Source organism: Bicyclus anynana, chromosome 18, assembly GCF_947172395.1.
Source record: "Bicyclus anynana chromosome 18, ilBicAnyn1.1, whole genome shotgun sequence".
NCBI classification, from domain to species: Eukaryota; Metazoa; Arthropoda; class Insecta; order Lepidoptera; family Nymphalidae; genus Bicyclus; species Bicyclus anynana.
The window spans coordinates 11,150,011-11,177,995 of record NC_069100.1 but is presented as its reverse complement, the minus strand read 5'-3'; the positions used below and the strand labels follow the sequence as shown (position 1 = coordinate 11,177,995).

Genomic DNA, 27,985 nt, shown 5'->3' with positions numbered 1-27,985 from the left:
GAACGGAGAGTCTTTATAAAAGCATCTCCTGTGAGACTCGAAGCTTGGTTCTGCCTATCTATACGTCTTACCATTACAACAGAATACATATCAAAACCGAACCGTTTTTCGAAAATAGAATATCTATACCTATACATTTTAAACACCTGCCAGTAAGCAATTGTTTAGAATGCTGTTTCTAGAACGTTCCCAGTACAAAACAGCCTTATTTGTAGGTTACTATACATTTGACTACAAAATGACGATGACGTCACACGTGAACGCAGCAACGCGTGCACTCCGCGTACGTAGCGAATAGATACGCTGTGCTGCGTTTATACTGGTCTAGTACTTGCACATTGCAACTGTATTATTACTGACAAAACTATTTGGTGGTATTGTGTGGTGTGGGTGGTAGTGGTTGCTTTAAATCCAGAGTTATACCCGCAGTCACAAGTCTTTATCCACGTATTGGAGTGGGCAATTGCGAGCAAGCGTCAGGATGTCAACATTGCAAATGATCATATGGCATCCTGCCGAATAGGATCCACTAAATTTATTACAATTAGGTATTCCAGACTTCCAAAGAATTTTACACGCCTTTCCTACTCGGAAAAGACGCGTACAAATATATTTCCCAGCGAAAAAGAACAAATAAACGGGATTGCAACCATAAACAAAATTTGTTCGATCCACTCTCATTCAGAGTTGTCTGAGCACTATTTTGTAACTGGGAAATTTTGGTTTCAACTCTGCTTGGACTCTATTAAATTATATGAACTGGTGATCGTTCTTATGGGATGATATAGATAGCAGACGTGGCTCGAATCATATCCTACCGACAAATATGTAGGTACTGCCAGTGATTTAGTATTCAATTAAAGGCGATTTAGTTTTGTATATATTGTATTCTTTCAAGTTAGCGAATTTTAGCATCACCAAGGCTCTATTTTATCTATAATGAATTTAAATTACTTTGCCTGTGGTAAAAAACAAATTCAATACTTATTTGCCTAACTTGAGACTAAAATCTGTAACTCAGTAAAAATACTAGCATTATATCAACATGTAAACGAGGTATTTATTAAGGAAAAAATAAAGCACATGTGTATACTCTATCAGGCAAATTCACTTGCCATATTAACCTCAGGCAAGCGGATTGGCAACACACGAACAGAGCACGGAGCGCGCACACACTCACATTATCATATCAGTGACTGCAGGTACCCGAGCGCATGTTCCACGCATGTGCATACATAAATATGTGCACTGCGACCGGCATTATTGATACTTGCTTGCTAGCCTTCTTTTTCCTAATCAAAAACGTTACAAATATAATTGTTACAAAAAAGGACATAGCCTTAATTTGCCGTTTAATCAACAAACTCTATAAATATACCATAATACATATAGATTTTTAAACTATAATTCCAATGACTGTCCATTTTTTGAAACATTTCTTATTACACATTTATACAATAAATACATTTTCAGAAGTATCTGTTGTTGTAAAATTATTTTGTAGTAAGTATAGCTATGGGCATTATTTACAACCCATTCCATATTTATTTTCGATCTGTTCAACTATAATTGATAAGACCTGGGAATACGTAGATATTGAGGCATACAAAACTGTACTAGAATAGAAAATCAGTCGCATAGACTTGATAACGAAAAGGTTGTTAGTTTTCTTTAAAGTCACGAAACAGCCTTGCATTAAATTTCATTAGGATTAGTATGAGTGTATATTTGATTGGAATGTATTTAATAATAACTTAATCCAGAACACAAGTTTAAAAACAAATAAATTTTAATAAATAAATTATTAGTTATTAAAATTTCTTATAAATTATTTTATCTACTGTTGTAGTCTTAACTTTATCTCTAAAGTATCTCCTTAAAAATTATATTTGAATAAAAAACAATAAAAATGGCCGTCACACAACAGATGTCAATAAACTGTGAGGGCTAGTATCAAGACGAGTCGCACGAATACGGCGACGTGTATATGGGTCTTGGCCAGGCAACTTTTTCTCGCTAGTACTAAACTAACGTTGGCCTGTCACATGTTTATGCGCTCCTGGTACTCTATGATTGTATGGTCAAATTTTACTTACGAATTTCAGTTAGTAAGTTAGTTAACTAAGTAGTTCACACTGTTTATTAAGTTAATAACTAAGTTAATAAACAGTGTAATTAATTGTTATTAGTTTACGCCAAATGCCTTTTTGATTCCCGTCATTGTCATACGTGTTTTATTAGTCATTGTCATATTTTGTAAGCAAATTATGTCATTAATGAATACATAAAACAGTTAAAATTATAAAATAATAATTTCATGTTGTATTTTTAGCGTTTAACTATATTTAACTGTTTGATATATACGTATATGATACAAATATCTGATAATAGCTTGAAAATCACAATAATTATAGATTTTAAAATTCATTATTCATTGACGCAATACTTAAAAGTGTATTTATTTACTTAGGCATTGTTAAACGTATATTTCGCAAAATAATACAATAGTTCAAAACCTATTCTTAAGTTGAATCTAAGTTTTTACCGATGTGACTAACTATATGGGTCTTGGCCAGGCAACTTTTTCTCGTACCAACTTATCGTGAGACGCTAGCTACTCGTACATTTATGCAATCCTGCTAAATTGGTAATGTTTAACATTATTTTATGTATCTGTAGTATTCAAAATATAATTCTAGAATTAATCGTTGTTTTTTGTCCAATTTGCAGGTAACAAAATAAAATAAACAGGACTGATGTACTCACAACAAATTTTAGCTGATTCAGGTCCATTTTATTGGCACAACACATTTTCTGGTATTACTAAGATATAAATGTATTCGTTTTAAGTTATTATGTAGTTATGTGTAACAAATAAATGATTTCTATCTAGCTATCTAGGTATCTATTTGTTTTTTTTTGGGAAACGAACATATTTTTTTTAGTTTTCCAAAGAGCAGGCAAGGGTGGTTTACTATAATGATAATAAATTATGTTATAGTCTATTTTGTTGAGATTCAGTTAAATTTAATTTTACAATATAAATCATCAATACATCAACTTTAAGTGTATGTCTGTGATTTAAAGATAACTGTGTTTTCTGAGTGCAGTTATACCAAAGTGCCAAACCACAAACAAGCTTCTTTTAAAATATTGTCTGTCTATCTTTTTGTTTGTCCGGGCTAATCTTTGGGGTGAATTAATTCGATTTTCACTGGAAGTTGGATGAGGTCGTATAGCAACGTTATAGGCTACTATTATCCTAAAAATCATGGCTACTGCAGAAAATCTGAATTTCGTAAGTTTAGTCAGTAGTTAGATTGAACGTTTTTTATGTTCTGTTGTTCATCTATACATATAATAATTCAATATCTAAGTATTCAATCTATACTCTATATTCAATCGTGTTTTTTATTTATTAAAATTAAGACTTATTGGTCTGTTAAGGTTAGAATGGAATCTCTGCTTTTCAATGCCATACTCCCAGGTAATCTTAATGACAAAATTATTTTTCAATTAATTTTCATTTTCATTCAATTATTTTTAATTTTTTTATGATTTATGTTCTACATGTGTGTATTAATGTTATAAACATGTTTTAATATTAATTTATCCTAAGAAAAAGAACTATTCTTTGACTATTATAGTAATATCTACGTACTTGTCAACGGGTGGGAGCAAAACAGACAAAATTTTCATTTTCAAAATTATATCCATTCAGATATTCGAATTGTAGCTATAGTTGGTTCTTAATAAATACTTTTTAACGATTAAGTCTGTCATAATATCAGGATTGGACCTAGTTTAGTCATATGAGTAATGAAGGCAATAATAATTAATCAGTTAACGTAATTTTTATACCAAGCAGCGTTAGTCATAACATAACTCAGAACAGGTAAAACAAACTCTTTCTAAATAATAATCTATTTTTCCTTAGTCTCTATGAGCGGAGTGAAATCTAGTATTGCACAACTTTAATTGCATACAACTTTTACGAGTTAAATAAAAAAAAATCAAAGAAATTACTATAGCTCCTAATCAATCATTAAAATGATTGAAGACGTGCTATATAAAAACATAATTAATAAATCTTGACTTTTTGTGCATTATGTATGTAAATGTGAGTCTAGAATTTATTATAAAATAAAACAAGTGTTTTATATATATAACCACAGAAAAGAAACCGCTTGTTTTCAAAGAACTTCCAAATCATTATAAATATAACAACAAATCACACACAATCAATATTATGCAGTACCTTGAACATTATTTTTAGGTACAATATTCTGTGGTAGCAGCCCGATGTTCTATTCTGTGGTTTAGATATGATGTGTAACAAAGGAAGATAGATAATGATTGAATAACGTTGAACTGCATGTGTTTATGAGAGCCTAGTACAACTGGTTCATGTTTTGTATTACTTTGTGTACGCGCGCGCAGTCTATGCGATTATTAGTTCAACCACTTTAACACACTTATGAAACCCTGGTACATTTTGTTCATATGTTTTGTTTAAAATAATGATTCATATTGATAAATAAATGATGATAAATAAATATTGCAAAATAGTGACCACTTAGCGATCTTTAAGTAATAATGCAGTCTAAGTACAAAAGTGTGTCAACTTGACAGGGGCCCACTTTAACATTATTTTTGACTGGTTTCTTCGCGGCATCGTACTGGAACGCCCACTATTAAACTAGACCTGAGTCAATTTAGAAAATATAAATTACTAAATAGACATGAGCGGAGTATCCAACCCAACCCAGGCAAGGACCCAGTAATGATGTGTGGGACACGGGCCTCGAGGCTTTGCCTCCTTGCCCGGGTGCGTCACGGAGGACCTAGCTCCCCCGGTTACTAATTACTACTACTACTGGTCCCCGGTACTACACAAAACGCGAACGTACATGTAGTACGTAACATGGCCTCAAGATGGCGCCACTGTCCATCCACCGTGTGCGATGCCTCACATGAAGTAGTTTAATATTATTCGTTTCGTTGCCTCACAGTTTCAACTTATGAAAAATAAGATGATGATATACATAAAGACATGTAAATGAAAAGAAAATCGTACCCCCCTGATTTCATTAACATGTTTTTTTTTTAATTTCTTCCCAATCTGAAAGACATAAGTTTTACGTCATATAACGAAGATTACATTAAAGACATACAAATTAATAAATCAACATTCGAATAGCAAATATAGAAATTATTGCTAACGTGTTCTATTGCTACATCAGCTAATAGCAGGTATCAAATTACGTCCGGCGATATTTCGTTACAACAAACTAAATTTTCGAAAATCAGCAATTTATTTCAATATTAGTCATAGTTATGAGGTATTTTATTACTTAAAGCCTGCTTGTTGTACTTTTAAAGAACTTTGTGTAGACCCTATGTCAACGATGGAAATTATAAATTAAAAGAATATTAACTTCAAAACTTTTTTTTTTTCAGCTCCCAGGGACTTTAAACTTGAATTCATAAAGATATGGTTTAAATTTTAGCTCGATACCTCATATCGAAATCGACCTAAAGGATTTTAACAAACAGATAGACTGACAACAATGAGATCCTATAAGGCTTTCGATACAGAACTCTAAAAAGAACACAAAACAAGATGGCGGTCCCGTTATAAATGACACAGTAACATCGCAACTTTTTTAATTGAAAGGGGCAAAGACTAGTCCAATTTCGAATCACGAACAAAACGGCAACTGTGAAACTGGTTGCGTTCAGTTATTCCACTCCACCTTATTACGTTACGCAACTGAACGTGTTATAAAAAAAGAAACCAGATTTCGTAGCGGTGTTTTCTTGACGTGTTTAAATGCCAGCTGAAATTGTCCTTTGTGATTATTATTTTTTAAATTTCGAACCGTAATAATTGAAAGAGCGAAATTAAGAAGCTTATTGCAATAATTATGGATGTTATAAAATTATTGGATCGATTGATTTTGATAATTAGCTTACTAAACGCGAGATTATTTTTTACCTTTTTTTACTTTTACTTAAACGGAAAACAGGGAACCAGAAACTTTAAAATAATGATTAGGTTACTTCTAAAAATCCGATGCCTGTTAGCTTAACATAAACATATATATAATATATATTACACTAGAACTACTAAAATATGTTTATGAAAAATCTCATGTGCCTTAATTGACACTTGACTTATTATACTTAACTTCAAATGACACTTAGATATTGGCTCATTTGCATTAGTATCCACTAAAGAATTGGCGATTCAGCGCAAAGATTAAGGGATTTTATTAAATACTTTCCAGATTGTTTTTATGCATTTAAATGCATTTATATGAGTATATTTAATTTTTCTACATAATATACATTTTGTACATTTATATAATTATATTTCCATGAGTGTATTAGCATAAACTCTTTTATTATGTAGGTATAATATAATACCATTCATATTAACGTAATTAGTAATCATCACAAAGATATAATAAATAATATTATAATTACTTTTGTCTTTTTTAACGATTGTGTTATATAATCATAATGAAAGAGACAGAGCTAACAGCATGGTAGTAACTGTTACCGAATTTTAATTGGGCAACTTTCTTTAGGCGTGCAGCTTTCAATTGCGTAACTGTGAAATGAGAAACAATTATGTATGTATTAATATACCGGAAAGGAAGTATTTTTGGGCGGAACTTTCTAGAAGATATTTTATGTGAGATCGCTCACGCAATTATTACTATAGGTGGGCTCAAAACACGTTAAAATTTTTACTGTTCTCACCCATTCAGAAAACGAAAGGCGTTAGCAAAAAAAATACTCGCAATTTTCGCAATCTTTAATTCATGATGTCTACGTAAGTAATTTAATATGTAAAACGTTTTTTACTAAATTTTCACCACAATTTTATTAAGCATAATAAATCAAATTTTACGCGTTGGTTTATTATGGAAAAAAATGAATGAACATTTATTTAAAACAGAGTAAACTATTATGTGCTTTAAACAAAAAATAAATAAATAATAAAATCAGACAAAAATATTACTTGTCTCATCTTGAGTTCTAATATCAGACTTTATAAAAAAATGGCATGAAAAGTTATCGGATATGATGAAAAGGGCCGGTCACTTTCAATAATAGCTTTGCTATATTTTCTACTCTACAAAACAATTTGATATACTTTCAACTATTATTTTTTTATTTTTAAAAAGAAGTGACTAACCCGTATTTAAGTGGAAATTACCTTTAATGCTCCCACCTGAAGTGTGTGGCTGTTGGCTTTGCTGCACATTGCTTTGGGCTTCCAGCTTCGTGCTGACAGAGTTCCACATATCAAACATGTTCAACATCATGGGCCCAATGGGACCTTGGTACACGATCACATAAACTTATCCATAACACTACTAATAATAAATCACACAGTAGAAACGGCGCACACCCATCTTTTTTTTGGTTTTTTATTTTTAACACACAACTGCAAAAATTCTCAAGTCTCAAAATTGTTCGTCCGTCGTACTTTTTATATAAAAAAAACTTAAGGCTATGTCTGATCCCAGGTTAATTTGTATCTTCAATATATTGCGTTTGATATCACTATGTGTTTTTTTATTATTAATTATTTTAATTATCAATTCTATCAATAAATACGCTTCTATAATATTATATAATATTATAAACTTTCTCAAATGGTCAACTAATGTAAATACGCTATCACTTTTTTTTTAATTTTTTTTTATTTCTACGTTTATTCGGATTTAAATATCAGTCTAAAATTTTCGTTCGTAAGGTTTTGGTATGATCGGGGAAGTTATACGTTAATTGGTGGGTTTCCTTTTTTATTAATTTTAAACTAATTTATTATTTTGTGTAATTAATTGCTATTTTGTTTGTGATTAAATATTGCAGTATAAATTCTCAATAAACCGTGATTACATTCGAGCTTTTAATTTAATTATTATTTTTTTTTTAATTTTCAAACTTGTCTCATATATTGTCGAGGTGCGGTCTGTAAAAAAGTCGGCTGCCAGAGTCTAGGTACGTCCCGTATTTTTTTTTTCTTCATAGTTTGTTTAAGCATCGATTTATTGCGTCCACTCGGAGGATTCACACTTCCATGCAGTAGGCCTTCGCGCACATTGTAATTTAAAAAAAAATCGACGTATGACAGCGCGGTTTAAATTTAGAATTCGGTATTGCGTTTTATTCTTGGAGTTTTTTTAGCCGCGTTCTTGGATGCACTGAAGTGCAGTTGCAGAGGGGGTTTCAGCTTCAGTCCGGGCGGGGGAGGGGAGGTCGGAAGCGTTGGTTAGCACTGCGCATGCCCGAAATCGATCCCGCATGGCCAGTGAGGTGTTCAAAACTAAAACACTACTTGCATCGCTATGTGTGGGGCATGGAAACGCGGTCTATAGTTCTATACTCTATAGTTCTTATACTCTGTAGTCTATGGCACGGGTGTATGTATAGGGGCGTCAGCCGCCTATTATGTCATTTTACTTTGATGTTCGCTGGAGTACTTTATGGTTGTTGCGTTGTATGGGTGAATTGTGCGATGTAGGTGTTGTGTCCCTTTGTTTGAGCGATTATTGAATCTTCTATTGTTTTGTGTATGTGTATAACTTTTCTAATAATGTATCTATTATAAGAATATACTTAATGTATATTATAACTGTAATGCCTGAAAGCTGCATTTCGACCAGTCAATGAACGTACTTTAGCATATGAGATTTAAGTGCACAATTACAGTATAATACACAGGGGCACTCCCTATTTCTTCACTCTCGTAATCCGATGACTTGAGAGAGATAAGGGGAGATGACAGTTAGTAAGAGTGGAAATCCATGTCCATATGTCCAAGGATCTAACTAAAATCTATATAAAATATCACATTTATGCTGTTTTCATTGGTAAAACACCAAATAATATAAAGTCCCAATACAATTGAACCTAGCTGAGAATCGAACCAATGGCCTTATAAAATATTTTTAACAAAAATGTCAACAAGTCGGTTGACATTTTTGTCAAAAAATCACAAAAAAAACTAAAAAGCGTAAAATAACATCATATGTGCGACTTTCTGATCACTTTGAAGGCGGTGCCAAGACAGTGACGTATTAATTAAAACCGTTTCTGGAAGAACCACGGCAAAGAATTGTCTTTTAATCCTACAACTTCATGATTTTAATAGGCTTGAGTTAATGCATCACTGTGCTGGCACCGCCTTCAAAGTGATCAGAAAGTAGCACATAATATGATGTTATTTTTCGGTTTTTAGTTTATTTTTGTGATTTTGAAGTCGGTTGACTTTTTTGTTAAAAAGCTTTTATTTTTCAGTTTTTAGCGCCACAATAGGGATAATTTCGTTATTTTCATTTTATCACAAAATTACTGAACCGATATTCATGAAAAATAAAAAGGACCAATCTGGAAGTATATTCTTTCAAACAAAAAAAAGAATTTTCAAAATTGGTTTAGAAATTACCAAGCTTTAAAAAAAAACATTCGCGTCGAGCTGAGAATCTCCTCCTTTTTTTGAAGTCGGTTAAAATGCCCAAGTTTCATCAATGTAGGTAATTACAGTATCACCATATAAAACACTTCTATAAATGTGACTTTATAAATGTCAGAGTTCAAAAGATTCCCTATCTGCATTTCGATCGATATTCTACAATTTTTCATTCGTAACGCCGTTTGTACATTTCCCCGATTTGAAAAATGGATATTTCGAATAAAATACATGTTTTGCATTTAAATGACAGTGAGCATGGCGAATTTAAAATAAACATTAACAATTAAAAACAATTACCAAAAAATAAATTTAACAACAATTTTATATTTGAGTAACACGGCTGAAGCCTCCCACCAGCCAGACCTGGACCAATTAAGAAAACCTCAATCGGCCCAGCCAGGAGTCGAACCCAGGACCTCCGTCTTGTAAATCCACTGCGCATACCACTGCGCTACGGAGGCTGTCAAAGCATAACCTAACCCCTCTTATTCTGAGAGGAGACTCGTGCTCAGCAATAAGTCCAATATGGGTTGATCATGATGATATAAAATATAGCGTATATATAAAATAAATACATACAATAATAAATAAATAGTGATAGCCGTGAAAGCTCAGTGGATATGACCTCTGTCTCCGATTCAGGAGGGTGTGGGTTCGAATCCGGTCCGGGGCATGCACCTCCATCTTTTCAGTTGTGTGCATTTAAATATCACGTGTCTCAAACGGCGAAGGATTACATCGTGAGGAAACCTGCATACCTGAAAATTTTGTTAATTCTCTGCGTGTGTGAAGTCTGCCAATCCGCATTCGGCCAGTGTGGTGGACTAAGGCTTAAGCCCTCTCATTCTGAGAAGAGACTCGTGCTCAGCAGTGAGCCGAATATGGGTTGATAATGATGATGATATAAAATATAGCGTACATATTACATATACAATCTATATAAACAGTTAAAGCCAAGATATGCCACTGTCAGCTAACACACTGAATGCGTAGACAAAGTTGCGCAATGTGTTACGACACTCGCACTGTCGAGTGTGGAGCGAGTTAACAACTGATGCAGTTCTGCACTTGAAGTTGTGTTTTTGTCACTTTTTTTTTTATTGAGAAAGAATACAATATGGAACTTAAGCTAACTTATCTTAATAACTATACAAATCATGCCCACGTGGAATGGTGGCAAGAATACTGGCTGCATTTCCGCTGGACAGCCAGGCTGATCCTTTGCGCAAGAAATGAGCCAGTTTTTGTTAGTTCTTATTGACATATATCGTGATTAGAGAAAAATATAAAAGTTTGAAAAACCGTTCGTCAGTGATGCGTGAAATGTCTATTGATGATGCATATCTCGTTATCAACACATATTCGGCTCACTGCTGAGCTCGACTCTCCTCTCAGAATGAGAGAGGTTAGGCCAATAGTCCACCACGCTGGCCCAATGCGGATTGGCTGACACACGCAGAGAATTCAGAAAAATCTCTGGTATGTTTCCTCACGATGTTTTTTCCTTCACCGTTTGAGACACTTGATATTTAATTGCTTAAAAATGCACACAACTTAAAAGTTAGAGATGCATACCTATTAAGCCATATTTAAAATATTTTTTTCCCAAGAAGAATTGTTTCTGAATTAATAAGTGAAATAGACAGAGGATATAATTCCAAGCGAACATAGTTGATAAATACACTAAGTCTATAAATAATCCACCAATCAGTACATGCTGTCACAAATTGTGTATCAAAACTCATTTGGCTTGCAAGTGTTAGTCAATATCATAATTATTTTCGTAACACTATTAACGTGAGACTTATTATAAAAATATCTTAATTACTTGGTTAATTTTTATCTAACTGTGTAGCAACATCCTGCTGTTAAGCCCGTTGGAGGCACCGAAGCGTATATTTTCAGCGATTATGTCCACAAGCGCTTTCACCTTCATCTTGCGATGACGCATGCTATAAAACCTCAAAAGCTCCGCAGTTAAGGGGCTCAAATCCAAGAGTACCAAGGTTTGATTCTCACCACTAGTTTTATGCTTAGTTGGAATGGGAAAGGTAATATAAGACATGGTTTATATTGTTTTTATCGTCTTTGATAAGCACGTGTTAAAGTCATTTTGGTATTATTATTTGGTATATAGCCTAGAACAAATTGTTACTGCTTCTGTTGCTTAGCGACAGAAATAATGAGAATGGGTCATATTGAGTGCTCATGTGTGTCAAGTGCTCATATGTTCAAACCCACAAATATGCCTATAACTATCCAGAAATATATTTATATCCAGAATATGAAAATATTCTGTTAGTACTACTAATATTATATCAGTGACATTTTATGTGTTTGTTTGTGATTTTGTTGCACAATCGATCGAATTAAGACTGTCAGTCTTTATCGAGATATTCGATGTTATAAATTTTCATACCTACCACTAATTTTTAAATTTTGTTAGAAAGTAAAGAAAATTTTACTTATAAAGCTGAAAATTATTTCAAATAATCGTAAACGAAAGTACTAATATACGAAAATAATAAAAAATATCTGGTTATAAGCTAAAGCTGTGACTATGGTTACCAATATATGGTCGCACTGGGGTTTTTGAATAAAATTTCAATATTTCAGTAATTTTCATCCAGGGCTAACTTGATTACCGAGGTGCAGAAAAAACATAACAATAAAACATACAATAAAAACATACAAGCAATAGCTAGTATACCTCCTGGGTGGACTGAAAGAGCCGTGATAGCCCAGTGGACATGACCTCTGCCTCCGATTCCGGAGTGTGTGGAATCGAATCCGGTCCGGGGCATGCATGCACCTTAAATTTTTTCAGTTGTGTGCATTTTAAGAAATTAAATATCACGTGTCTCAAAATGGTGAAGGAAAAACATCGTGAGAAAACCGGCATACCAGAGAATTTTCGTAATTTCCTGCGTGTGTGAAGTCTGCCAGTCCGCATTGGACCAGCGTGGTGGACTATTGGCCTAACCCCTCTCATTCTGGGAGGAGACTCAAGCTCAGCAGTGAGCCGAATATGGGTTGATAATGATGAATGATGATGAAATTTGTGGTATTGTAGGGGTAATCTCTTGCTTCAATATTTTATCCCCGAATTCTTAGGGGAAAAGGTCGGACGTAACTGCTCGGCGTCTGCTAGTCTGTACTTTAAAGTTATAAAGCTGAAGAGGTTGTTTGTTTAAACGCGCTAATCAAAGGAACTACTGGCCCGATTTGAAAAAATCTTTCAGTGTTAGATAGCCCATTTATCCAGGAAGGCTATAGGCTATATATTATCTCCGTATTCTTACGGGTACGGGAGCCACGTGGGTTAAACCGCGCGGCATCAGCTAGTATAAAAAAAAATATTATAAACACTCCGCCTCCGCGCACGCTTGTACCTCGCGCCGCATTGTGAAAGTTGCCAAAATCTTTTGTGAAAGCTGGTGAGAGTGGATCGATGCCATAATTATTATTACATATTACAAGAGATACGCTAAAAGCGAAGCCGGAAGCGGAGCGTAGGTTTTTTGTGCTGCCTTTTTTTTAATGCGTCCGCGTCTTTTTGTTTATGGTCACTTTCTTTGGAGCATTTTCCATTTTTTATGTTTATTAAAAATAATTAAAGAGGCTATATAAAATAGTTGCCCGGATTTGTTATTTAATTCTAATACTAATAATTTATTAATGTCTCAAGTCAGTCAATAAAATAAACATTTACTTTTGTTTATACTCGTATATTTTATATAAAGATCGATCTCAATTTTTATGCTAAATTAAGAAAATCAAGTCTGGTCTTGTGTAGCTACCATCATACCAAGCGTCCGCCAAGCGATTTAACGTACCACTATATCCCAGTCAGTATATATGTTTTTTTGAAGTGGAATATATATTTTTTTTAATTGGTTTGAAGTAGTATCGTCACCTATTTATTAATAAGATTAAAATTATATACCAAGCATAAAGATAAATGAATAAAATAAATGTTTTAAAAATGTAAAGCAAAATATGCTGAAAGTGCAATTTTATATACGATCCTAAAATGTGTTTCGTCTCAGATATCGTAATGTACCTACGCCTTACTACATCGCCAGTTCTAAAATAATTGATAAATCCCAACCTTCAAGTACATTCGCCAAGTTAACTTAGTGCTCAGTACCTAAGTACCTAAAATACAGGTTTTAAGTTAGCGTGTTGCGAGGACGCAGACCTAACTTGCCTATTTTGTAGTAATAGAAATAAATTTTGTTAACTTCAGCTTACGATTGCTTAGGATGAATCTTATCGAAGTATTTTCAGATATTTCTGATGTTTCATGTATGTTACATCATTAATATACATTTTATTTTAAATTAAAAAAATAGTTAAATATTAAAATAAATGATAGGTAAGTAGATATAAGTTTAGTTTAGCAAGTACGAGTAAGAATTTTAAGATCATCTATACTAATATTATAAAGCTGAAGAGTTTTTTTGTTTGATTGAACGCGCTAATCTCAGAAACTACTGGTACGATTTGAAAAATGTTTCCAGTGTTAGATAGCCCATTTATCGAGGAAGGTTATATATTATCCCCGTATTCGTACGGGAACAGGAACCACGCGGGTGAAACCGCGCGGCGTCAGCTAGTTATAGAAAATGTAAAATCTGATATAGAACCACACTGTTCTTTCTATAATTTATCTTAACAGATTATGCAAAGATCGTCAATCATACAGCCAGTAAGTGTGAAAGTTTATGGATTTAAAAAATAATACGTTGTACACCTACTTAAATATTATTAATGGTTAATACCCTTAAAATAAATATATTTTAAGGGTATTAACCATTTGTAAGACAGTATCTGTATCGTCGTCATCAACTAATATTCGGCTCACTGCTGAGCTCGAGTCTCCTCTCAGAATGAGAGGGATTAGGCCAGTAGTCCACCACGCTGGCCCAATGCGGATTGGCAGACTTCACACACGCAGAGAATTAAGATAATTCTCTGGTATGCAGGTTTCCTCGCGATGTTTTCCTTCACCGATTGAGACACGTGATATTTAATTTCTTAAAATGCACACAACTGAAAAGTTGGAGGTGCTTGCCCCGGACTGGATTCGAACCCACACCATCTGGAATCGGAGGCAGAGGTCATATCCACTGGGCTATCACGGCTCAATATCTGTATAAATAATATAAATTCGTAGTATATCATTGGGTGGGGCTTTATGTTTTTGAGTCATTGCTCGTCTTTGTAAACATCACACAAACAAAGAGGATAATTACATTTTGTTCATGCAATGGTGTACATAATAAAAAAAATGTTCGTATTCCTATACTATAAGTCTATGTTCGTAACAACAGTGATTGACTATCATTACCAAATTATAAAATATATTCAAAGGTCAGGTATCTTTTATTGCAGGCAATCGCTTTAATCCTAGGATCAGACTTTCTCTTGGCTTTCTTTTTTATAAGCCTAATGAAGAGCTTATTTTTTTATTACGCCGTAAGTATGCAGATATTAAATTACCTACATAGACACTGTTGTCGGTTGCTGTTTGGCAAGGGTTTGGCCAAGAATGAGAATCACCCTCAATGTTGGTGGTAAAGTTTAGGTGCAACACTAAAAAAAATAACTTAAGAAATTCTCAACCAGTTAATAGCTTTATGTGCCATTTTCACCACCTCAGACAAACACAGCGATGATACTTGGCAGCTGGAGGTCTATTCTGTAACGATGTTTTGTGTAACTCGCACGTGCGTTTTCGAATTCACCTCTATCTTTCTCTTTCTATGGTATCATGTTAGACAGAGAGAGATAAAGGTAAATTCGAGGGTCACACTTGCGAGTTATAAAACATCGTTACAGAATAACCCAGCAGATGCTAAGCATAAGTAGTTCTCCCACGAGCATTGGTTTAGAAAGTTACGACTAAAAATATATAGGTTCAGAGCCCATGATAGCCACACCTTTGGATGCTGAAAGAGTGTCAGCCCCTACTTCTACCCTAGGTGAATTTAGTAAGCATACATCCCGAAGGCCACAGCTCAAACTCCATACATGCCTAATACCTAATTTAGCTATCTAGAGTAGGAGCGAAAGCTGACAAAGTGTCAGTATTATAAAATAACAAAGGTCTGACCACCTCAGTCCCAACTCATCTAAATTATTTTGGAAATTTGAAATTCGAATTTCGTTTATACGAGTACACCACAATGTATAATAATCAAATATATTTTTATGAGCAGCTTACATTCATACGAATATATAAACTATATCGAATAGAAGGTAATAATGTTTTTTTATATATAAAGAAAGAAACTCATACTGTAATGCAAATAATTTTCGAAAGTACTTTCAAAGTAACTGCGTTCACTTTGAAATGTTCTTTACCCAAAACCGAAGCTACGAGGGATCTACGAGATTTTTTTAACTGAAAGTAGTATGGTATGATTCAAGGCAAATGCCTCACCGCCAAGTATAGTTTTTGTACTTACAAAGTGATTGCTAATCTTGGAAAAAAATATTATTCTTTTCTTTAAAAATATATTTTCTAATGAGCGGGGATCAAACCTTTCGGATTACATGCCGCTGGGGTATAGAAGCTTAAAATTGAAAATAGAATTTCGCCGCCGATGTTTCTTTTTTTAATATAACCCATTCAGCGAAGGCAAAGATCGCAGACCATACTGTCTATTTATTTGAATAGACAGTAAATACCTGGGTAATATTTTTTGATTCAAGCAATTTTTATGAATATAACTTTTTTATAATTAATCTTTGATTATTCATGATTTTATCTGCATGCTATAATTACAAACATATTTCATTCACATTATTTTTCGTTACTCGATTCCTAACTTATTTAAAATATTAACTACCGCAAGAAAATTTGTCTTTTAGTTTTTCAGTGGTTATGGAGAAAATAGACAAAATTACAAAAGTTTTGTGGTCTGTATTATTTTTGTACTGGGATTACGTATAATTGGGCTTTTAAAAAATAATATTTATTTTACAGACTTTTATTGATGATGATAGTGTTTTAAATCATGTGAATAGTTTATTACTTATAGATTATGGAAACGAAGCCGCGGGAGTCCTGTTGTTAAAATCGATACCTTCAGTCACGCGCTAAGATGGTTGCTACTTAAAAATGTAATAATAAAGTTCTTAAGGTCAACAATTTACATGTAAACATTTTATATTTCTGTGGAATGTAAGGGTCACAAAACTCTAGAACGTTCGTATTAAAGACTACTTAAAAATGTAATCATCTTTGTTCAATTTAAATTTACCATAGTGTAAAATATTTTTTTAATCCTATCTATTAATTATTATTTATTTGTGTAATGAGGCAACACAGCTACAATTTATGCCAGACGTAAATATATAAACTATTTAATTTATAGATGAAAATATTTAAATTATTTACTTTAATACAATAGCAGCAACCTGCAAAGTTGTTAGACAGTAAAAAAGCAATAAAAAATACACATTTAACAACTGACCTAGAAAAGTACAAACAAATTATAGCAGAGATAAAATTTTATCTTAAAAAGCAAATAGTTTAAAAAATGCCCTTCAGTCCCGAAAGAGAAAAATTATATTTCCCAAGAGTTTCCCAACATCGGAGTTCTCTTTCTAACGCAAGGTTACCTTCAGGCTCTCTCGCTCGCACAGTATGCAATACATCTCTGCAACGAGAGACCTTGATAACCGCATTTCGTGATAGATAATAATAATTTGTATGCGGGTAATTATTCAGGCCTTTTCAATAAAAAAAATTAAAATACCTTTGCCGACTATAATAATTAATATTATGGAATTATAAAATTTAGAAAATTAAAAAACAAAATTCAATACAAAATTCCCACATGACATTACGAAACTTCAGTAAGTACGACGGACGAACAATCTTAATTTTTATTATTGTAGCTATATCTACTCACATCCACGGCACAGTCAAAATCCAAAAAAGTCACTCACAAAATAGTTTGATACACACTTTAAACTCTATGGTCCGCAAATGTCAAAAAAAGAAATTGCAAGCGTCAGATTGCGAATTTAAATTTCGGGTTCGAAATTTGAAAGTTTCGGCGCGTAGAACGGCCGCGCGCGCGCCTTCTCCACACAAACTGAATTTTGTTAGGCGAAGGCGAATGGTTACGGCATACAGGACTGTGAAGGTACTGGCCACAGGCAATTCGAATATGGAATTCATTTAAATTTCTATGTTTCTCTTTTTAATAACTCTTTTAATATATTTGGACTGCGAAAAACAACTTAATAATATTTTAAACTTTTACCTAAATTACTTTTCTATAAATAAAAATAACAATATTCTAAAAAAAATATGTTTAGCAAAATATAATATAATATTACCTATGTATTTATTATAGAAATCATAGATACCTACGTACTTATTTGTTTTTTTTAAATAATTGTTTGGTTTGGCTTTTATACACCTGAAACTTATATCATATGTAAAACACTTGAAATTCACGCCTAAAAATGGCATGGTAGGCTAGAACTGCATCTATTTTTATGTATTTTTTACTCCACCATACTAGTTTGATTAATAATTCCTTGCAAACATTTGTAACGTCATCTCCAGCTTCCCTATTTTGTTTACCAACACAATAAGCTGAAGATTTTGAAAGTTAAGAAAGCAGAATCATTATATAAAGAAGCAAAATCATTCTACAATAGGCTGCATAATCATTTAGTATCAGGCGTGATTATAATCAAAGGCTAATTAAAAAATAACTATTTTCTTGATGGCCTGACCCGGGACTCAAACCTGTAACCCAGAGCATACCAGCTTCATACCAACGAGGCGGTAGAGCAAAGATTAGGTAAATCTATATTTACATTTTAACCCTTCACTGTTTTTCGTTTGCAAATTTAACCCTTTGTTGGTCACCCTTTAAAAATGACAGGACACGTAAAATCCATTGAGCAGGAACCGGGATGACCGATTGAGGGTTGCTATTTAAAAAATCATAGCTGACCAAGCGCCATCTTGGATGTGTTGTTTATGGTCCGAAATAAGTAATCAACCGGATACATCAAAATATTCTTAATTTAAATAGGTTCTATAAATAATACTAACTGCTTCAATGGTCCATTGGTTAACTTGGTGGCTCTTTATAAAGAAATATTGAAATTTTCTTACTTTTGTGTGGGTTCGAATCCGGTTCGGGGCATGCACCTCCAAGTTTTTTGTATCAGTTGTGTGCATTTAAAGAAATTAAATATCACGTGTCTAAAACGGTGAAGGAAAACATTGTGAGGAAAGCTGCATACCAGAGAATTTTCTAAATTTTCTGCGAGTGTGAAGTCTGCCAATCCGCATTGGGCCTGCGTGGTAGACTATTGGCCTTACCCCTCTCATTCTAAGAGGAGACTCGAGTTTAGCAGTGAGCCGAATATGGGTTGATAATGATGATGAATAGAAAGAAAGAAAATTCGTTTATTTCGAAATTATGCCACACATCACAATATCTCCAATACAGCAAGTCATCCAGGACAATACTTTGCGATGTGTGGCATAACTCAGAAAATGGCTCCAGCTCAGCATAATGCTACGTGACCATTTGAGTTAGACCAATAGGGAATAGAGAATTTGGTGCTGTACATAATTAAATTCAATTCTAAATTCATTTATTTTAATGAAACTTTTGAAACGTCAAGTTATGTCATGATTTAATTTAATGGTGGTAAGTAAAAAAAGAGAGTTTTTTTATCTAAATTCTAAACTAATTAAAAAAGAGGTTGGCTTTAAGATCGATTAATTGTTACGAATAGGCTCCGAAACTCCTAGACAGATTTTAGGAATACTTTCATAAATGGAGAGCTACATTATAGCCGAGTAACATAGGCTATTTTTTATCCCTGTATTCTTACATCCCATTTTCAGAAAAATTTTAATGATTTTTCGTAGATATGCTACGAAATATTTTTCTGCTATACCTTTCAAATCGTATAAAAATACGTTATAAAGTTATTTTAGATTGGGTGTATAAATATATTTAATGTACAGTTTTTAGTTTCTTTAATTTGTGTTCGTAACCTAATTATGATAAATATTATGACTATTAGTATTAAGTTTTAAATTGAACAATTTTCTTTTAATTTATATATTTTTTCTTTTTATTCTCTTTGTTTCATGTTTATTCTTCATTTTAAATTAACGCAAATTTATGTAACTTAATTTTTAATTTTTTCAACTATTAATTTTAATTGATAGTATGACCTATCCTAGCCTATCCTGTAAGTATATAAGTAATATTATATGTTTTGTATTACCCTAGTATTTAAGACAATTTAGTTTCATTTACATATGATTTTGTTGGTGGTCCAACAAAATCATACAGACTTAACTTACTTACGATTATATTCTACGCTCTTACGGACCCCTAATTTCAGAAGGGGTCACAATTAATACCAGTTAGGGAGATGATACCACAATACAGCAATTGCTAAACCAGCTTAGCGCGCATTGTGAGAAATTACATACAATTGTATTAATATAGAGTTGCGCAAACTTCTCAGGAACAAGAAATAAAGTATTTTGCAATATGACCTTTAAAACATTTTTTGACGGAGCATTGTCGTATAAATAATAAGATTACAATTGGAAAAAAAAGTCAAAAACATTAGAAAAATGCTCCATTAATGTCAGACAAATCGGTGTACATACGACTAAATGAAAAAAGAAAGTATACGTTTAGAATTAAAGAAGTTATTTTTAACTTTAGAGTGCAGCATTTGGGAAGATGATCAAAGGGATTTGACGTTGGATATTCGAACGTCGAATCTTTTTCTGCCCATACAGAACAGCCCCCCTAGCCAAGTGGCAGGTCGATTCTCTTTCTACGATCGCTAATGCTTCGAAAACTCTATTTTGTATATCCACCACGCATACCACTACGCCGGAGGCCCTGGGTTCGATCCCCGGCTGGGCCGATTGAGATTTTCTTAATTGGTCCAGGACTGGCTGGTGGGAGGTCGGCTTCGGTCGTGGATAGTTATGGGAATGACATTTGCTATCGACAGGTCACGGGATCAAGATCTGTCATTCCCATACATTTTTCTAGTTATCGAAGCGTTAGCGATCGTAGAAAAAGATTCGACGTGCCACTTGGCTAGGGGGACAGTTATCCTGAAATGCGATGACCATCAAGACATCAATCCAAAAGGTTTTTTTATACAACCGAATATAGAAATTCATATTTGGAAGTCAGTTAAAAATTGAGTGGCAGAATACAACAAATATTTTTTTTTAATTCAATTTTAAATGAAAATCGACGCTATGTTCGATTAAAATCGGAAATCGTAAAAAGTGCTCGGATATTTAGCCGTCATCAATCCTTTTGATTTTAAGCCAAAACAACTAAAAACCTCGTAACATCAATTTTATTTTCGACTTAAATTGTCACCATTATCTGACGTTTCAAAATTGCTTGTAAATTAAGCCTAATTGAAAAAATAAATGAATTTTGACTTATCGAAAACCGCTTTTAAAATTTGGCAGGAAGGTAGTTTATAGTTAGTAGACGTCCACTAAGAACGGTTATTGAGACAAAGCCGGATTAAGGAGGACTAAGGGCGGACTAAAACCGCGGGGATCCGCTAGTATAAAAAATAAAAACCTACACTAGCCCGAATTTGGAATCGAGCCCAGGTACTCTTTGTTTATGACACTACCAACTGTCTTGGTTTACCTACTCATACCATATCCACCGTGTCTTTAGATGGTTATTCAGTTATATATCTACAATGATTTAATACTAATGGATATGGTACTAGCGCCTAAACTGAGACGTACAAAGTCGTCCGATTGGCTTCATTTAACTTAAAGGAGATGGTCCATTTCAGGTCCAATCTTGTACCCCGTATCATTAAAATTTAAAAAATACAATTATTTTATTGTATAATTGAATAAAACTAGATAAATAAAATTAAAACCCAAGTTTTTGAGTTATATCAAGATGGCGCCTTAAAGAAACTATGACATGACAATTGACATCAAACGTCAAAACGACTACTGAATTGAAAACGTCATCAATCCGCCATTATTACCCATTTTAGTGTTGCATTTATTGGGAGAGAATGAATCTTATTTCGAAAGAATTAAAGTAAATTCGTAGACTTGTATAATCAAAAATAGTTTAAAAAAAAAAATTCCGCCAGGGTACAAGGACTGATCCTGGGCTCCTTACAATTTTGGACCATCTCCTTTAAGTGAAAATTAAATGAGACCATTAAGGAAGTATACTCTTTCAAACAGAAAATATTTTTCAAATTTGGTTAATAAATGACGCAATTATGAGGTAACAAACATGAAAAAAGACATACACCTCGAATTGAGAACCCCCTTTTTTAAACTCGCTTAAAAATCATTGTTGAATCTACATAATGTATGTCTATGGGCATTTGTGTTTTGATATGGGAACTTTAGAAGTACGAAGTTTATTAGGACTACTTGTAGTTATACCAATTAATGTTTGATTCAACACATTAGCCCACACTCGATACAGTCAAGACGGTTTGACGCAGCGCACAGTAACCTAATTTCAACTGATACGCACTGATAACGTATCTGGGCTCGTATCAATCTCGGTCAATGGACGATAGTGGTCGAAGAAAAAAACACTGCGAGTGAAATTTTTTTTTTGTTTATTGCTCGAGTTTCAGGCACCTTTGTGTGATAAGTTAACTAGAGCAGATATGTATGGAATATGATATGCAAATATCTATCTAATATATAAAATTCTCGTGTCACAGTTTTCGTTGCCATACTCCTCCGAAACGGCTTGACCGATTTTGATGAAATTTTTTGTGCTTATCCGGTATCTATGAGAATAGGCCAACATCTATTTTTTATACCCCTAATTGTTATTGTTAATTTTTTATGCGGACGAAGTCGCGGGCGTCCGCTAGTATCTATATATACTAATAATAAAACTGTAACAGGTAAAATTCTGTGTTCATTAAAGATATTTTGAAAAATTTTAGTTGGAAGGCATGATTTTTATTTTATTTTATTTATTTGCAATTAAAAATAATTGTGTACAACTATGAATTAAAATACTTGAAGTAATAAAAAAAAAATAGTTTACATACACAACCCACATCTCTATACATATGTAATTTTATAAAATATAGATGGGGCTGATAAAAGTTATTTTCTAAGTAAACTATAAAGAGTACTAAATAAAAGAATACAATACAAAGAAAAGAAAATAATAAAAGAAATGATGTCTGTCTGTCTGTTCGTGTTTTTGACCGGGCATCACGCTGAAACTACTAGTTGAATTCAAATGAAACGATCTATTTCCAAGCCAAGTCGCTTTTAACTAAGTCGCTTTGGAAGCCACAGCGTAAAGGAGGAACAAACATACACACTTACACCCACTCACGCACACAAATTTTCGCCTTTATAATATTAGTGTAACATATATGTATATTGTACTAGCGGACCCGGTCAAGCTTCGTTTTGACATAAGTGCCCCTACCGTACCCCTACCCTACTCCTACCCTACCCCTACCCTACCCCTTCCCTACCCCTATCCTACCCTTACCCTACCCCTACCCTACCCTTTTATGGTTTTCCCGGCAATTATACTAATTTTTTCTTACCTTTAAAACCTTCCCTATAACTCCACGAACATTTGAAGACCAAGATAAGATAAATCCGTTCAGCCGTTCTCGAGTTTTAGCGAGACTAACGAACAGCAATTCATTTTTATATATATATATGAAAGTTCCCAAAGCTACCCAAATAAAATAATTTAGTTCTGGAACGTGGAAATTGCTTCATGACACAAGTAATAAATACATATTTTACCCTTACCTTAAGTAACTACTTACCTGCAATTTTTATCACAATCGAAGATTCCAGTATTGATTATCCTTACCTGAAAAGGAAGAAAAAAATCTTTATTTAGTTTACAGGACTGAACAAACAAACAGTTTATTTATAAGTTACATTAACTTTTTCTTTACTTAATCTAATTAGTCGTCAGTCGTGATAGCCTAATGTATATGACCTCTGCCTTCGATTCGGAGGGCGTGGGTTCGAATCTGTTCCGGGGCATGCACCTCCAACTTTTCAGTTATGTGCATTTTAAGAAATTAAATATCACGTGTCTCAAACGGTGAAAGAAAAATATCGTGAGGAAACAGTGAAGGAAAAACATCAGCCTATTCTGACGACCCACTATAAGCCCAGGCCTCCTTCCTTATAGCAGAGGGGATATAGAGCCTAGACCCACCACACTGCACCAATGTGGGTTAGCGGGCTTAGTGATAATGTTAATTTCATTAACCCATTATCATATGTAAATGATAATGACCGGCCTCGTACTCTCCGAAGAAAGGGGTGTAACAACAAATTCTACTGATTCTAATATTAATAAGTAACTTACAATCTCCGGGCTGAGAATTTTAACTGAAAATTTCTTAGAAGAAAGAAAACTCAGTATCTTATAGCCTGAACCAGGATTCGAGCCCAGGACCTCTTGATACGAAACCACATAGGCTAATTACTGAATCAACGGGGCAAAGATATGACAATTCACAGACGGCTTCCATTCCATGTGGCAAAATGATGTTGATTAAAAATTCCAAGATGACTTTTCATTATCTACGAGTATAAGAGCTGTGATAGCCTCTGCCTCTGATTCCGGAGGGTGTGGGTTCGAATCCGGCCCGGGGCATGCATCTCCAAGTTTTCAGTTGTGTGCATTTTAAGAAATTAATGAACACATGTCTCAAACGGTGAAGGAAAACATCGTGAGGAAACCTGCATACCAGAGAATCTGCCATTCCGCATTGGGCCAGCGTGGTGGACTATTGGCCTCACCCCTCTCATTCTGAGAGGAGACTCGAGCTCAGCAGTGATCCGTATATGGGTTGATAACGACGATAGGAAGTCTATATAATATTTAGATTAAAGTAATAATAAAAAATATAAACTAATGTAATATTTAATTAGTTTCATATTTCTTGTACTATAACAGTACAAGACTTGTTAAAAGGGAATAATTTATGTGTGTATCTGTGCTTGTTTGTGCCATCTATAAACGATTGAAACGAATTGAAATATATTGTTGAAATAAGTCCTTTTATGATGGTGCTGAGGACCCTGAATTAAGTTTGACAAACTTGTATCTCAGGAAATCGATTGGAAAAGGCACCATATAAAAATGATGCGAACAAAGTTGCAGGTAATAACTACAAATAATATAACAACTCGTTAAGTATGATCATAGATAGTCGCAGATAGCTCATTGCATAAATTTCAAACCTCAATAAATCGTAAAGTCTTAAGCCATCTAAGTAACAAAGTACCGGCTCAAACATAAAATGTGCTTCAAACAGGTTTCAGCTGAGCATCTAACGGTTGCATCCCGGATCCGAGTACCTAAAGACATAAAAATACCCAACGCATTACGTACAAACAGCTGTGCGAATCTGTGTCAATAACGGGTGCTTATTCCAACGGTACCCACTAGGAGAAAAAAGTTGTCGCAGCCACTCGACAACAGATGGCGCTGATTACCGTAGTGAGAAAATTCTTTTTCACATTTTCTCGTGAAAAGAAAAATAGTGTTCACCTAATGTACTTTATGAGGTTCTCTGTCTTTATAAAATGTTATAACTGAATTAAAATACAGTAAAGATAAAAAAAACTCAAAATATGCTCTTTGTAACGTCATAAACAATTAATTTATCTAGGCTAGAGATAAAAAGGCACTTGAACTGTAGTTGTTATTGTTATATTTATTAAAAATAAAAAAGCTGCAACCGCTACTCGATAACAGATGGCATTGGTAAATGAACTTTATAAAAACACTTTTGTATAATTTATTTTACTGTACTGACAGAGTTATGTAGTATACCAGCTACTGATGATTGTGTTTGAGTAAATTATTATAATTTATGTTTGTACACGATCTAGTGTTTACAATTTTACACAATATAGGTCAAAGATAAGAACACTTGAATCATATGAGTAATTTAATGCTTTATCTGTTATTTACAAAAACAAATTGCGTTTTGCTATCTCATTATTACCTACCTGATTAATGACGCACGATGTGTGTAAGCTTACACCACTAGATGTCACTACAGATTTGTAGGTTGTGGTTTGCTTTGGCAACGAATGGTTCATATATTATGACAAGCTACTTCAACTATTACATAATAGATGGCGCTATAAACATTACACAAAACTGATTTTAAAATGCCGTCATATTACGCAAAAATGCCATGCCATGCCATTGAAAAGCGAGGATACCATTCAAATAAAAAACAAGTTTCAATGAGGTACATCATCATTATCAGCCCAGGACCAGGCCTCCTACCTTAGATAGAGCTTAGACTTACCACGTTGCTCTGCTCTAACACAGATAGGTGGGCATAGATAGAGTGGTGCGTTAGATTTAGTAACGACCACTACGGACTCTGGGCCACGGGGGTGTAATGTCACCAACTTCCATCTCCGGGCTGAGAAAAATTCTTAGAAGAAAGAAAAACGCACTTTTCTACAGTCCAACCTAGGACTTTAACCCACCATCTCGTACTCCTAAGCTGACCACTAGACCATCGTTTCAGTTCAGATACGTTAATGTTAAAGACTTTTTCCGTGTGAAATTCGGTTTTTCTCAAATCATACGGGAACTATAGATTTCTCCAGTATAAAAAGTAACTTTATAAGTTGCTTAAAACTTCCTCTATCTTGCAGTTTCAGAGATTAGGACAAACAGAAAAATTTTAACTTGTAAGTACTTACATAATTATTATTGTAAAACAAAGTCGAAAACTGTTTCTATGCAGTTTTAATCAATTGCTATAATGATTCATGCGAAAGATTTGGGTGTACCTATAATTTGTCAATGTTGTGTGTAAATCGGTTGAAATATGATGATAATTGTTTTTTAAACTTAGAAGGCTCAGAAGCTGAATTTGTTTGGACTCTTTTCGGACCAAGGCGCGTTTGGAGCCCTAGCAGTGGCGAATTTTGTCGAAGGTAACCCAATAAAAAGGAAATTCATACCGCGTGATATGGTTTCTCGTACATACATCAATAATGAATTTGTATGGATTTGTAAACGGTAAACCGGCGGGACCAACACACGATCAATGGGGATGATGACTAGGTTTGAATAAATTGATTTTTATGATACATTCGGGTATCCAAAAAAAGAAAATAACGTCTGGATATTTGCAAAATAAATAAGATTATAAAATTCAAAATCTATCAAATTTTTTTTATTGTAATTACATGAAAATTCATACAGTTTTAGTTAGCTGTTAGCTTCCTTACATTAAATGTGACATTTTTTATTAAATAAACTATAAACATAAAGAAAAAGAAGAGAAGAGAGAACTATAAACACAAATAACAAAGATATCAATAATTTTGTTTGAACGCCCATACAAATCTAACGATCAGCGAGCCAACGACATCAATAGTTCGTGCCATTTTGTATGGAGCGTTTTTCAGGGATCCCGGCAGCGCCGCAAATCTGACTCTTTAAATCCCTGTAGCTCCGAAAGTAATGATCGCAGATATCCTGTTACTTTTACAAACTTGCTTTACTATTAGCATACTCTTAATTTATAGACAATTTAAAAAACTGTCATCATCCCTATTATTATTGTAAAACAAAGTCGAAAACTGTTTGTATGCAGTTTTCACCAATTGCTATAATGATTCATGAGAAAGATTTGGGTGTATGATTTGTCAAGGTTGTGTGTAAATCGGCAAAAATATGATGATAATTGTTTTTTAAATTTAGAAGGCTCAGAAGCTGGGTGGTAACTAGCCACGGCCGAAGCCTCCCACCAGCCAGACCTGGACCAATTAAGAGATACCTCAATCGGCCCAGCCGGGGATCGAACCCAGTACCTCCGTCCTGTAAATTTACCGCGCATACCCCTGCGCCACGGAGGCCGTAAAATAATTGAGAATATACTTATATTATTATATCTATACTAATATTATAAAGCTGAAAAGTTTGTTTGTTTGTTTATTTGATTGAACGCGCTAATCTCAGGAAGTACTGGTCAGATTTGACAAAATTCTTTCAGTGTTAGATAGCCCATTTATCGAAGAAGGCTATAGGCTATATATTATCCCCGTATTCCTTCGGTAACGGGAATCACACGGGTGAAACCGCGCGGCGTAAGCTAGTTATATTATTATATATATAGTTATATTATTATATATATTATATTGAGAATAAAAACGTGAGAATAATTGACCGTTTGTGGCTAGCATAAAGGGAGTGCACCCCAGGAGTAACTCCAGTTCCCGCTATAAATACAGCTCCACTTATAGGGCAGTGAGACACGCGCCGATCGATACTGTAATGGCTTCTTTGTCGCTTTATAAATAAACAATGCGCGTACAACTTTACGATTTTTCATTGTATTGCGCAGAGTTTTTATATAATGTTCAGTAGATTTAGATTTTCGGATGGATTTTTTTTACGTATTTCCACC

General features: G+C 33.8%; 1 protein-coding gene across 3 annotated transcripts in view; it reads right to left on the bottom strand.

The window, feature by feature from the left end:
* Window positions 1–27,985, bottom strand: part of LOC112056919 (probable nuclear hormone receptor HR3) — a 153,172-nt gene that overhangs the window by 103,997 nt on the left and 21,190 nt on the right. The window contains exons 1-2 of one of the 3 annotated variants that reach the window (XM_052887002.1): window positions 17,419–17,586; window positions 7,229–7,459 (exon numbers count right to left, since the gene is read on the bottom strand). The exons of 1 other annotated variant lie outside the window; for it this stretch is intronic. In XM_052887002.1, coding sequence (XP_052742962.1) covers window positions 7,229–7,337 — 109 coding nt within the window. In that variant the 5' untranslated portion in view covers window positions 7,338–7,459; window positions 17,419–17,586. Of the gene's footprint in view, window positions 1–7,228; window positions 7,460–17,418; window positions 17,587–27,985 lie in introns of those variants that run through there. One more of the 3 variants, XM_052887003.1, reaches the window with a different exon arrangement.